At 42.6% G+C, this 12201-nt stretch overlaps 1 protein-coding gene across 2 annotated transcripts in view; it reads left to right on the forward strand.

Annotated features, from left to right (window-relative positions):
• The window catches only part of prkcab (protein kinase C, alpha, b), an 83522-nt gene that overhangs the window by 53130 nt on the left and 18191 nt on the right, over window positions 1-12201 (forward strand). For both annotated transcript variants that reach the window (XM_035181485.2, XM_035181486.2), the window contains exons 4-5: window positions 6330-6441; window positions 7758-7886. In XM_035181485.2, coding sequence (XP_035037376.2) covers window positions 6330-6441; window positions 7758-7886 — 241 coding nt within the window. The remainder of the gene's footprint in view (window positions 1-6329; window positions 6442-7757; window positions 7887-12201) is intronic.

Genomic DNA, 12201 nt, shown 5'->3' on the forward strand with positions numbered 1-12201 from the left:
CAGCTCCTTCTTGATAGTTACATTTTCTTGAATTTATTGAAATTCTGCACAGAAAATTTTACATGACATTTATATTTAATGATTTCACTAACTTCCTTCTGACTGGCTTTTTCATGTTATTATTTCGCCTTACATTCAAAAGCATCTGAAGCTGCATAGGATTTATTATATCAGCCAAGTTTAATACAAGTATCTGTTACGGCAATGATAATAAATGAGCTGCATATTGATAAGCTGATCAACATAAAAAAAGTTATATTTTCATACTATTTTTTGTCATTTTGAACCAGAAATGTCAAATATTCTCTGATTGTGAGGATTTGATGCATCACTTCCTCATATGACAGAATAAATTAAACATTTTTGAGTTTCAGACTGTTAGTTGGATACAAGAAGGAATATTCGCTGGGGTAATTATTCTCTCTCTTCCAACATTTCATGATGAATCTTTGAATCAAGAAGTAAATCAGCAGACTAATCAATAATGAACATGCTCATTAGTGGTAGCCCTGAATGACTCGAGGTGATATCGTTAATGTGGCAGCTGAAGAGCAGATTATTTGAAGATCTTTTCTGAAACGCTCCCAGTGGAGATGAAGCTCAGTGAAGACTGCAGCAGTTTACAGTGGATGTGAGGGGTTAGTCACACAGACATTTGTAGATTCAATATTTCATATTTGTTCGCCGGCCCAAAAAATACAAACCTGCAGTCAGTCATGGTTAAGTGTAATTGCATCTATTTAAGTCTGTGTAATTGTGCGAGTGACAGTTTGCCTCCACAATGTGGACACACGACTGTTAGCCGGGGCCCACGGTGGCTGGCTGGCTGGCTGACTGTGCAAAGTGTCAACTCTTGGCCTGGAGATTTGGTGTGACTTGGATGCCACCCACACACCCACAGAACAGACACCGCCGAGCCTCGTCTCTGACATCCATCTCCTCTTCTGTCCATGTGACTCTGGTTTGCCTCTCGATCTGTTGCTGCAGTTCTGACTTTCTTTTTTCTCATCTTTTTTCATTTCTCTAAACCAGTCGGCTGCTTGTTAACGCTGTACAAATCTCTCTCTGTCTGTTTCTCCTTCACTCGCATGCAGACACACTCTATTTGAGATGGTCATTGATGAAGTGGTGTGTGCGCTTCTCCACCACAGGTCAGATCTGCTCCATCATGGCTGTGGGCAGTGTGTGTTTGGACTTTACTCATAACAGACCACCTTTATCTGATAATGCTCTCAGCTGCCTGATCTTCTCTTTATTTTCCGCCGAGCAGCTGAACTCCAGCCTTGAGGAGAAAGAACATTGCATCTTTTGTCTTGCTCTAATTTTGCTCCATGGCGCTCACCTCCTCTTTTAGTTTACCTCTAGCTGCATGCTCTTTGATGCTGTGCTGTCTTTCATGCAGATGTCTGCCGAAACCTGCACACACTTAATTTTTATCTAACCACAAATTCATTTATTCTCTACTTCTCTTCCTCCTTCTCTGTTTGCTTTCTCTCCGCTGACTCAATCCATCATAGAATCCTCTGTAAGACATTATCACCATGGCAACTGTACAGTTGTTCATTTGTCCCTCATCCTGACACACACACACACACACTAACAAACACACACACTCACACTCACTATGACTCTGGTCTAAATATTTTAGAGTTTTTGTGTTTGTTGATGATAAATTCCTCATCGTGATGTCTCGGGATAATTTTTCTAGAATAAAGTGTGTTTGTGTGGTACATAAATAGTTCTAATGACCGTTGGGTAAAACAACAAATAGGAAAATCCCACATGAAGCTTCACTGCATCAAATAATTTTAGCAAATCAGTCATCTTGTCTGTTTATATGTTTATTTGTGAAGTCTTAAGATGTCTAAATCCATAAATATCGTTTATATAACTTTTGCCCCACTATTTCCAGTAGCAGCACTTCGACCACGTTGAGATAGAGGCGGGCTAACGTCATCTTCTTCTCTGTTTAACTCCTTCATCTCTCACACATCACATTTCCCAAAATGCTTTTGATTAATGCCAGTACCTGGTGACTCTGAAAGTCAGTAAATCAAATGTTTACACTTTATATTGTTGTAGTAGTAGTAATAATAATAATATAGAATTAATCAATCAAAAGCAGCAATTATTTAATTATTATTATTAATCAAATGCAGATGTAAATGTTTTATAAGGAACAAAAGCACGTTTGTTCATGTTAAGGACACACTCACACTGTAATTTGGTGAGAATCACTGAAAGTAAACGTTGTTTTTCACTTGTAAACCTCAGTGCAGCTTTAAGTCAGGCCTATGTGTGTGATTCCATACAAAGGTGACATTTCACTGGACTCTGCAGAAAAACTGCCCTTTCTTTTCTCCGTCCCAGCGGCTCTGGGGAGATGCAGTGTGTTGCTTAGGGACACTTCAGTGGGCGGGAGGCTTCTCATCATATGCACATCAAATCAAACAAGGATGAATATCACAGATTGAATAAAGTCCTTTGCTTATGAAACATCATAAGAGGAAATTACACATTACTCACCCAAACTGTATGAAGCAGATGTAAATGGAGCTCTAAAGAGTTGCTTGTTAACCAATTAACCTCAGATATGAATCACATCAGCTCTTTTGCGCTACGCTTCACTTTTTATGACCACAATGTCTGATTAGTAATTAGATATCGTTACCTCCTGCGGTGAGTTGCCCATCAATGCCTGACTATAATTACCCTATCCTCTGTTTGACTCATTGTCACTCTGCTCTCATCTTTCGACTTCTCGCTCATCTTCTGCTTCATGGGGCTCTTGTTACGCTCCGAGGAATTCGGCAGCGGCATCATCTCGCCTCACTGCAGCCATCTTCCCCCCTGGTTTTGCCTCAGCAGCTCTGTCTGTTAGCGTCAACGGTTTGTCCGCCGGCGTCTCTGCCCAGCGCTGCATGATGTCCGGTATTTAACTGGCTGACAGGATGTTTGATAGATACAGTCTGAAGTGATGTCTCATCAAGCTGCTTGGAAATAACAATTTTAACATGCGCCACTCCACTTTCAGATGTTTGTTTTTTATGTGTTTTTGCAAAAACAAAATAGTATCATCTGTGATTCGTGTTTGACTGTGAGTCAGGGACTCGCGTGTCTCGTAAACAGATCACCTGAAACAAACCCAAAGGGAAAGTGCTGAGGTGTGTTTGGGTGCATGCTTGTTTTCATGTGGCAAAACTTAAAGCAAGGATTAGATTCCTTCCGTCTTCCCCATGGACGGATCACTGAATACTTGCCCAACCAAACCCAGAGGTCCAAAGGGCCCTTTATCCATGGCCTCAGTGTGAAGAGACAGTTATGAACAATTTGTTTTACTGTCAAACAGGTCAGTCAGAACCAAACAGCCCCATCATGGCTGCTACAAGTAGTGTGTTCCTGCTGGACATGTTGGCACCATGCAACGAGGGCCCTCTGACTCTGCTGGAAGAAATCAAAAACATCTACAACTCTGTGTTCACTTCACCAAAAGAAAAAATGGATGTGGCAGCGTGGGCCAGAATGAAAGCTGCCAAGTGTTCCACCTCTTCACGCATTTGCACATTTGATATTATGCATATTATTATGTTTGATACATAATCAAAACAAAGGAAGGAAAGTGATCAACCTCTTTAAATCCTTCAAGGTGCAGGAAACAGCTCGCAATCGTTCTTGTACTGGCAAAATCCAAAACGTGAAGTTTATACTGGTGTGAGCCAGATACTTGTGGTTCCTGACCTACACTGTGTAATGCTTTCTGTGTTGCTGCATGTGATATGCCATCTGCTAATTTATACTTATATAAATACTTAAACTTAGATATATATCATATATTTATATTGTTGCTTTGAGAGCAAGAAGATGGACTGGTCACTTTGGGTCAGATGAGGTGAGAAGAGACAAAATAGGGTTGCAACCGTGCATCCACACTTTTCCAGGTTTTTGCACCAACACAAGACTCAAAGATGAGTAAAAGCATGCGTACACACTCACACACACACACATACATACACACACACGCTGAAGTCGAGGGCAGTGAACGGATTGTGTCTTCGTACTCTGCCTCTTCCTTGCGTCGGGCTGCACCGAGTCGAACACACTTACTGGTTTGATATAAAGCCAAACATCGGACCAATGTGAAAAATGTTGCCACAAGGTGTCAACACTGTTCTTTGTTTCTCAGAGAATAATTCATGGATCTTCATGAAACAAGTCTGGCATGTCCACAGGACCGGATGGTTTCTCAAGGGAAGTGTTGAGCCTTGGCCGAGGTTCACACTCTCAGAGCGCCATTCTAGTTGCTATTGCAGTACAAATTGGATTTAGCTCTGTGATGCTGGTGGTACAGGTTCCTGATACAGAATCTGTCACATCGTAAATTGACAGTTCAGCCGGTTTGCATCAGCTCCTGGACGGAAAAAAAACGGAAATCGATCCAACTGTAGGTGTGAGTGGACATCCCTCCACTTTCATTTTATCTGTGACTCCCAAGAGCACGGGGGGAATGAATACAAAGAGAAAACAACACCGGGTAAAGGTGAGAAAATATATGAAGGCAGCAGTAAGATGAGAGAGGGCGGAGACGGCCGGCCGTAAAAGTGAAAAACATCCAGAGACGTGGAGAGAGGAAGAGGGCTGATGAAGTCAAAGACAGAGAGAGAGAGAGAGTAAAGGAGGCACTGGGTCGTCTGTGGCTGCCTGTGTCCGGGATGTCTGTTGTTCACTGAGCAAGCCTCCTCTGAAAAGTTGAAACGAATGAGCGTTCGTACAGTGTGGAGGTGAAAATGGGATGCGGGTTGCAGAGGGAGAGAAGACGCAGGCAGGACACAAGGGGCCTGACCACTATGCCATTTGTTGTTTTCTTTTCTGTCTCGAGAAAAGCCTCCAGGAAAAAAGATCAAATATAGACAAGCTCACTTAAAGGAGAATATGCAATTTTTTTCAGATTATTCACTGATCCTCTGTCAGTCACACCCTACAACTTCCTCTGTTTTCCATACACAAACATCTCCTCTACATCTCTCTATTCGCCGTCTTCTTCTTGGGTCATGTTACTTGCTTGATTAAGCGTGTTTGTGTGCACTCTCCAATGATGCAGGCCCACTTACTCAGTCAGTGGCCTGTATAATTACACATGCAGCCGTTCTGACACGTTTCAGCTTGATGGAGGCGATGCTAGTGGGGGGGGGGCTTTATCCAGCCTCAATTGCAGGGTTTTAATTACAGCCATGTTTGTTTTGTGGTGATTGTAGGAATTAGCAAACCTGGAAAATACTGACTGGAAAATGTATGTATCGATCGCCACTGCAGAACTGCAGAACAGACCTGAGGAGATCCCTCCACAGATGCTTTGACCGTTCATGCACGTGTGCTGCAGAAAACATTTAAAGACTTATCATGATATCAACCAGTTCACTACTGTCCTGCCTGTTTTCTTGGAAGCCTCTCACAGCATCAATCCCCATTTGCTCATTACAGCTCAATTTTTACTCAGCCCCAGTGCCAGATGTTCAGGCCAAGTTAAACAGTTGCTCAGTTTCGCTCGCTCCTGGCACATACAGGATCGCTGCACGGTGTTTATTTGTGCCTGAACATTTGTAGCCTGAATCGGGGAGGACGCTGCTGGGCCGTCTTCCAGGACGACAAGATGGAGATAACTGACACCAAGCACGAAATCACATGAACCTTACACGTTCCCACGCACTGATAACGACCTGACAAATCCTTTCCAGCTGGATGTGTCTTTTTGTTTGTTTATTTGTTTCGTTCTTTTCGGGGGAGGGGGTTATTCTTGGATGCTACGATGGGCACAATGTAGGATAGTTAGTATTGGTGTGATTTGTAAACTAATAGTTAAAGCGAGACGATCATTAGACACGAGGAAGGGATTTCAACGATGGTGGAACGAAACTACAGGCACAGTGACAAACAGCCCTTTACATTCTCTCCACCTCCTCCACCAAGGCAGCACACAAGGAAAGAAGTTTCAAAGTAAAACAGGAAACAATTAACTGGAAATGAAAAAAACAAAACACAAGAAAATCCAGGCCAAATTCCATAAACACAACGATGTGTCCTACAAAAGATCTAAAAGGAATAAATCTAAAGCCCACGACAAAACACAGCAACTACTGATTCTCCAGTGCAGGGTTCTGAGTCAAGCTTCACTAAACTTTGAATAAAGAGGTGACTGCAGGTCACTTTTGCAGTATTCATAAAGAAAGCTTCAACCAACCAGCATCACCACAGGCCAATAAAACGGCCCATTAGTTTATCTAAAACTTAAAAACCTGCCACAAGTTCCATAATATTTTCTCTTCGCTGCCCAGGACCCCAGAAGCAAGCACAAGTTCAAGATCCACTCGTACGGCAGTCCCACCTTCTGCGACCACTGTGGTTCGCTGCTGTACGGCCTCATCCACCAGGGGATGAAATGTGACAGTAAGTACACACCCTCTCTCTCTCTCTCTCTCTCTCTCTCTCTCTCTCTCTCTCTCTCTCTGTGTGTGTGTGCACCTGTGTCGAATGTGCTGTGCTGGTTTCTGTCGGCCCTAATGAGAACAGATGGGAATAGACTTGTACTGTACTACACTCTGCTCCATCCGAGGTTCGGGCAGAATTCAATAGCCCGACCTGCTGGGTCCTCTCTGCTCTCCCATTCTTTTCACTCACACCCACCTCTTTGCATGTATGACCCCCATCCTGCAATGAGCTTTCCCCATTTTGATTTACGCTCCTTTTCCTCCCTTCTTTTCTCGTTCTTCACTTTCTTCTACACCGATTATTTTCCCTTTACTACCCCACTTCTTCATCATCTTTTTCCCCTTACATTACATTTCTTACATTCCTCTGCCACCCCCCTAGTTGTTTCCACTTAATCTCCTTCACCCTCCATCCATCCCTCCCTCCCTCCCCCCTCACCTTACTCTGTCTATCCATCTGCGGGACTCTGGTGGCGGCCTCATCGCAGATGGTAATGGGAGCACACCAGAACAAATTGATGCGGGGAGGCCATCGCTATTACGAGCTGCTTCCCCGTCTCTCGTCCCTCCTTGTCTCCTCCCTGCACGTCAGCTTGACAAGCCTGCCGAGCGGAGGGAGTAAGCAGGAGAGATGGATGGTTGGATTGGAATTACAGAGGGGAAGAAAGGGAGAGAAAAGTTAGAGGGCAGAAAGGGACAGAGGAGGAAACGAGGGGGAAGAGAGGAACAAATGTTCACTCTCCCCTCTGGTCGCTCATCTGTTGTGGAAGTGTGTGTGTGTGTGTGTCTGGGGGAGTGTGTGTGAGATTAGAAGAACGAGTCACAAGCAACACAAATTTAAAAATGAAAGCCCAACTAGCGTCTTCATCATTTATTTTACTTTAGTGTATTGTTAGATACAAAATGGAGAAGTTAAAGTTAAGTTAGATTTTAGTGAGAATAAACCACAGCTCCGTGTCCTCTTGAAGACCTGTAGTCTTTCTAGGAATCTGCTTTCATTTGTTTTATTTATCTTTAATTCATTCTTTTGTTAAAAAATTCAGCAGAGCTCCAGCTGCTTTATTTTGTTGTGCAACTCGTCTACATTTTCTTGAACGGCAAAACATTTTCCACAAAACTTATAAATCCTGAACTATGTACAAGCACACTTGTGTTCTCCATTCCTTTGTTTGATTCACCCTCAAATGTTTCACAGTAACAATCATGACACTGGGCCTTAAAGACAGATAAAGTCAACACTCTGTATGTTCCCCTCTGTTTTCTGTCTCTGTCTAGCCTGCGACATGAACGTGCACAACCAGTGTGTGGTCAACGTGCCGAGCTTGTGTGGGATGGACCACACAGAGCGCCGGGGTCGTCTCTTCCTCAAGATCGAGGTCAGCGGGGACAGGCTACACGTGACAGGTTGGTCTGAAACTCGTCTCTGTCAGTTCAAGGTCAAACTCTGACAACACTTTCATGTTGGCCCAGGACTATTCTGGGATTCTTTCACCTCATACAGATAATTGATACCAATTTTTGGAGCTACTTCTTCTTTTATTCAGACCATCAGATAAATCACGTGGCCCAATTCAGTGTCATATAGTTACATATTGCTCCTGATTTAACATTTTTTATATGAATATGATTTTTCAATGTAGCCAGTTAATGTGGAGGTTATTTGACTATTTTATTAAAGGCGGTATAGTCTAATCTGTAGCAATGTAATCCCATTTTAACAGTGTTAAATCTTAATCAGTAATTAAACCAAATAATTAGTGCTAAAGTAAAATATAGAGTATTCAAGTACATTAAAACTGTATGTAAGTAGAGCAGTTCACTGGGAACAGGTGTATGTGACGTCCTCTGGCACAGAAAGGATTTGGCTGATACACAGTCACTGCAAAAAAGAGCAGCTGAGAAACAATGATGAAACGTTTCGGTGCGTCACAGACAAACGACTCACTGTCTTTTCATAGTTTCATCCATTGCCTCCAATAAAAATCAAAACTGTCTCAAACTGTCAAATCAGTGTTTATTATAGGAATGAGACCTCAATCTTTCTCTCACCTTCACCAAGAAGCGTTGTGATCATAACTGAACAAAAAGTGCTACTACTGCCTAGTTGTTATTTTACTGCATTATTGGGCAAAATAATCATTATTAATGTAAATGTGTTTTGCCAAATATGTCAATTATGGCTGAGTGGTTAGTGTTCATACAGTATAACAACACTGTTCACAGCTGCACTTCCCACTGTGTGACCTTTCCTGCATGTCATACCCTCTTCACTGTTTCTCTATGCTGCCAAATAAAGACCATAAATAAGTACAAGGATAAAATCGTGCAAAAAAAAGGTTTGGATTTTTGTTTAAAAAGAGATTTAAACTTGAATCATCAGTTGATTTCAGAGTAGGAGAAATTCTGAGCTGGTCGGCTACTGTGAAAAAATCCAACCTTTTTCAAATCTGTAACAAAATTAAGATTTAAATCACACAATGTGGTTTCCATCTGCGTCAGCATAAGTCATGACGGCCTTCATGACGTGTGTCAGGTGTGGGTGTGTGTGTGTGTGTGTGTGTGTGTGTGTGTGTGTGTGTGTGTGTGTGTGTGTGTGTGTGTGTGTGTGTGTGTGTGTGTGTTGTCCGTGTGTATATTTTCAACACCACCTAATTATCCTGTCAGTCAAAAGCATAACCTGGAGTGGAGAACTCTCCGGTGTTAAAACGCCTTTGGTAGAGAGAGAAATCACTGCTGGGTCACATCCACAACCTCTCTCTCTGTCGCACACAAGCACATACACACACACATTCATGCACATGCACATGCACATGCACATGCACATGCACATGCACATGCACATGCACATGCACACATACATACACACAAGCAGCATGGCGAGACAGTGCTGGTCAGGGAATATGAGGAACGTGCTGAGGCCAATAAAGTGTTTCTAACTCAGTGGGGATCAACCTGGAATTGTCTGCACTTCCAGCAGCAGTGATGTGTGTGCGTGTGTGTGTGTGTGTGCGTGTGTGTGACTTATATCATTTGTTCTCTCTACTTGCATTGCTCAGTTTATTATTTTCCGGTGATTTTATTTGCGCTGCTCAACACTAAACTACAACATCCAGCTCTTTCTTCTGTTGTACTGCTGAACGAAACACAGGCAGCTACCTGTTCTGCTTAATGTTTGCGACCCTCTTTGAATCTGACTGCGGCGTGTGATGGTGATGACCGCGGTGATGATGACAGTGGCGACAGCGGTGGTCCTGTTGGCATGGTTACCTCAGTCGGACAGAGCTGAAACTGAGCTGGCTCATATTCATCCACAGAGTGGGAGAGACGGCTGTTACCATGTTAAATTGATGTGCGTTTTCTCCCCCCGCACCTCGTGTTGTCCTTGATTTGATGCGTACACACACACACACACACACACACACACACACACACACACACACACACACACACACACACACACACACACACACACACAAAACCACACCCACCAGTGTTCCAGTGTTTATCAAAGTGTTGCTGCCACTTTACACTGTGTCAACTTCAAGGAAACATACGACAGTATGCTCCGCAGCACCTGCTACTAACATATGTGATGCCTGCTATTTCAATAACTCTTGACTACTGTGTCTATTTTCTCTTCATCATCCGGCTGCTTATCAGAGCTGCACATGGTCATTTATTATCCTTTAGGCTGTTGATCATGATTTCATCATAATGTCCCTGATGTCACGATGACATCTTTAAATAGTTTTTCTTGACATTTAAAGTGGTATGAAAAGGACTGCATTTGAGAGTCTGGATTTAAAAACTAAGTTTTATTAATTTATTGTCTTATTAAGTTTTGTCAATTGTGATCCGTTGAGCCAATCTTTATATAAACTGTAAATGGCTGTATTAATCTAATCCACACTTTGGCTTTACTTGTGGGGAGCAGTCATGTTGTCTATATTCATACACTCTATGTGACAGACAGTGTATTTATTTTGTAGTTATAAGTCAATCATGTTTGCATACAGTAGCATATGTACACATTCAACAGGCACAAAACAGTGCTAACATTCATTTAGACTCTGGCCACCTCATTCTAGCTCTGTTTTGGTCTTGATCTGGCTTTTTAGCTGCTAAATGCTCCTCAGTGTTCACTAAACTATTTTCTAGCAATTGGTTTATCAGAGATTTAACTCCTGAAATCACAGATGAGATTGGTGACGTCGCAGGCCACAAATCCAAAACACCCAGCTGAAAGATGCTAAAACACTGTAGAGCTGAGGGGAAACTGTAGAGTCATCTGCGGGTTCATGACTTTTCACATTACACACAGTAATTTGATTCATTAGTAAGTACAAGGTCTCTATCGTAGGTGCTGCTCATTAAATTCCCAAAGCTCAAGATAGAAAGAAATGGTAAAAGAATTAAAATGATGGAGCCAGACAGAGAAGAGAAGACAAAGATCAATACTGAGAACAATACAGCATGAAGAGACGGCAGCTGTGGAGTTTGTTCTGCTGTATTTTATTTTATTTATTTATTTTTTCTTCCTCTATAATGGCAGCGGACTGAACAGTGAAGCCTCAGCTTGTCCTCCCGCTCCCCTCTGGCTCCCACAGACAAGTGGCGGGCCTGTGTGGTTCACCGCACCGATGTGAACTTGATTAAATCTTTCCAACCAAGAAAACAGACACATCTCCCAGGCTCTCACTACCCCGCCAACCCCCCTGCCTCCTCTCTCCTCCTCCTCTCCTCTCTCCTCCCTCCGCTTTTCCCCCTCTAACTCTATTCTCCATCCCTTCTTCCAATATTGACATTTCCTGTTATCTTCCCGTACCTGCTCCTCCGAGACCTCCGCGTGTCTTCCCCTCCATTTTCTCCGTATACTTGCTGAGCTCTGTCCATTCACTCATTTCTTTATTTTCTTCCTCAATAAGAAATCAACATCTGTTCTTTTTCCTTTCATCATCTCTTCTTCAACCAGCTGAAATCATTGCCCAGTTGAGGGACTTGTCTTTTTCAGTCTCTTCTTCTTCTTCTACACCCTCTGTCTCTTTTTTTCCTCCTCTTGTTTGGATTGTTAATCTTGCTCTTTATTTTTCTCCCTCTTACCCTGATTACCTCCTTCATCCTTTTCTTACTCCTCCCCCTGATCACTGCCTCTTCTTGCTAAAGTGACTTAAATAACCTACGGACACAAGCAGATGTCTATTTCGGGGTTTTAAGAAAAGGAAAACATGCAAACATCCCTCCATGACCTGTCTGACACAGACACACACACACACACACACACACACACACACACACACACACACACACACACACACACACACACACACACACACACACACACACACACACACACACACACACACACACACACAGGGCAAATGAGGATCAGGCCAATGTGAGCACGCAGCAGTGTGATTTCCTACTGCTGACATGCCCGCCTCAGGTTTAAAGCATAGTTAAACAAGAATTTGTTTCATCCTCTGACAGCTCAGCACCATCAGGGCTGCGGTACAAACAAAAGCCTCATGTCTGATATTAGGCTTTTTCTTCCTCTTGACTTTTCACACACATGAGAAACATATATGTGTCGATATCTGAAAGAAAGAAAACACTAATACTCAATAAGTCTGGTCATACATTGGTTAATGTTATTATATAATGTGTTGTCTTTGAAATACACTTGATTGCTAGATACATAGATTGTATATAAAGAGTCTCT

Source organism: Hippoglossus stenolepis, chromosome 16 (assembly GCF_022539355.2).
Source record: "Hippoglossus stenolepis isolate QCI-W04-F060 chromosome 16, HSTE1.2, whole genome shotgun sequence".
Lineage (NCBI taxonomy): Eukaryota > Metazoa > Chordata > Actinopteri > Pleuronectiformes > Pleuronectidae > Hippoglossus > Hippoglossus stenolepis.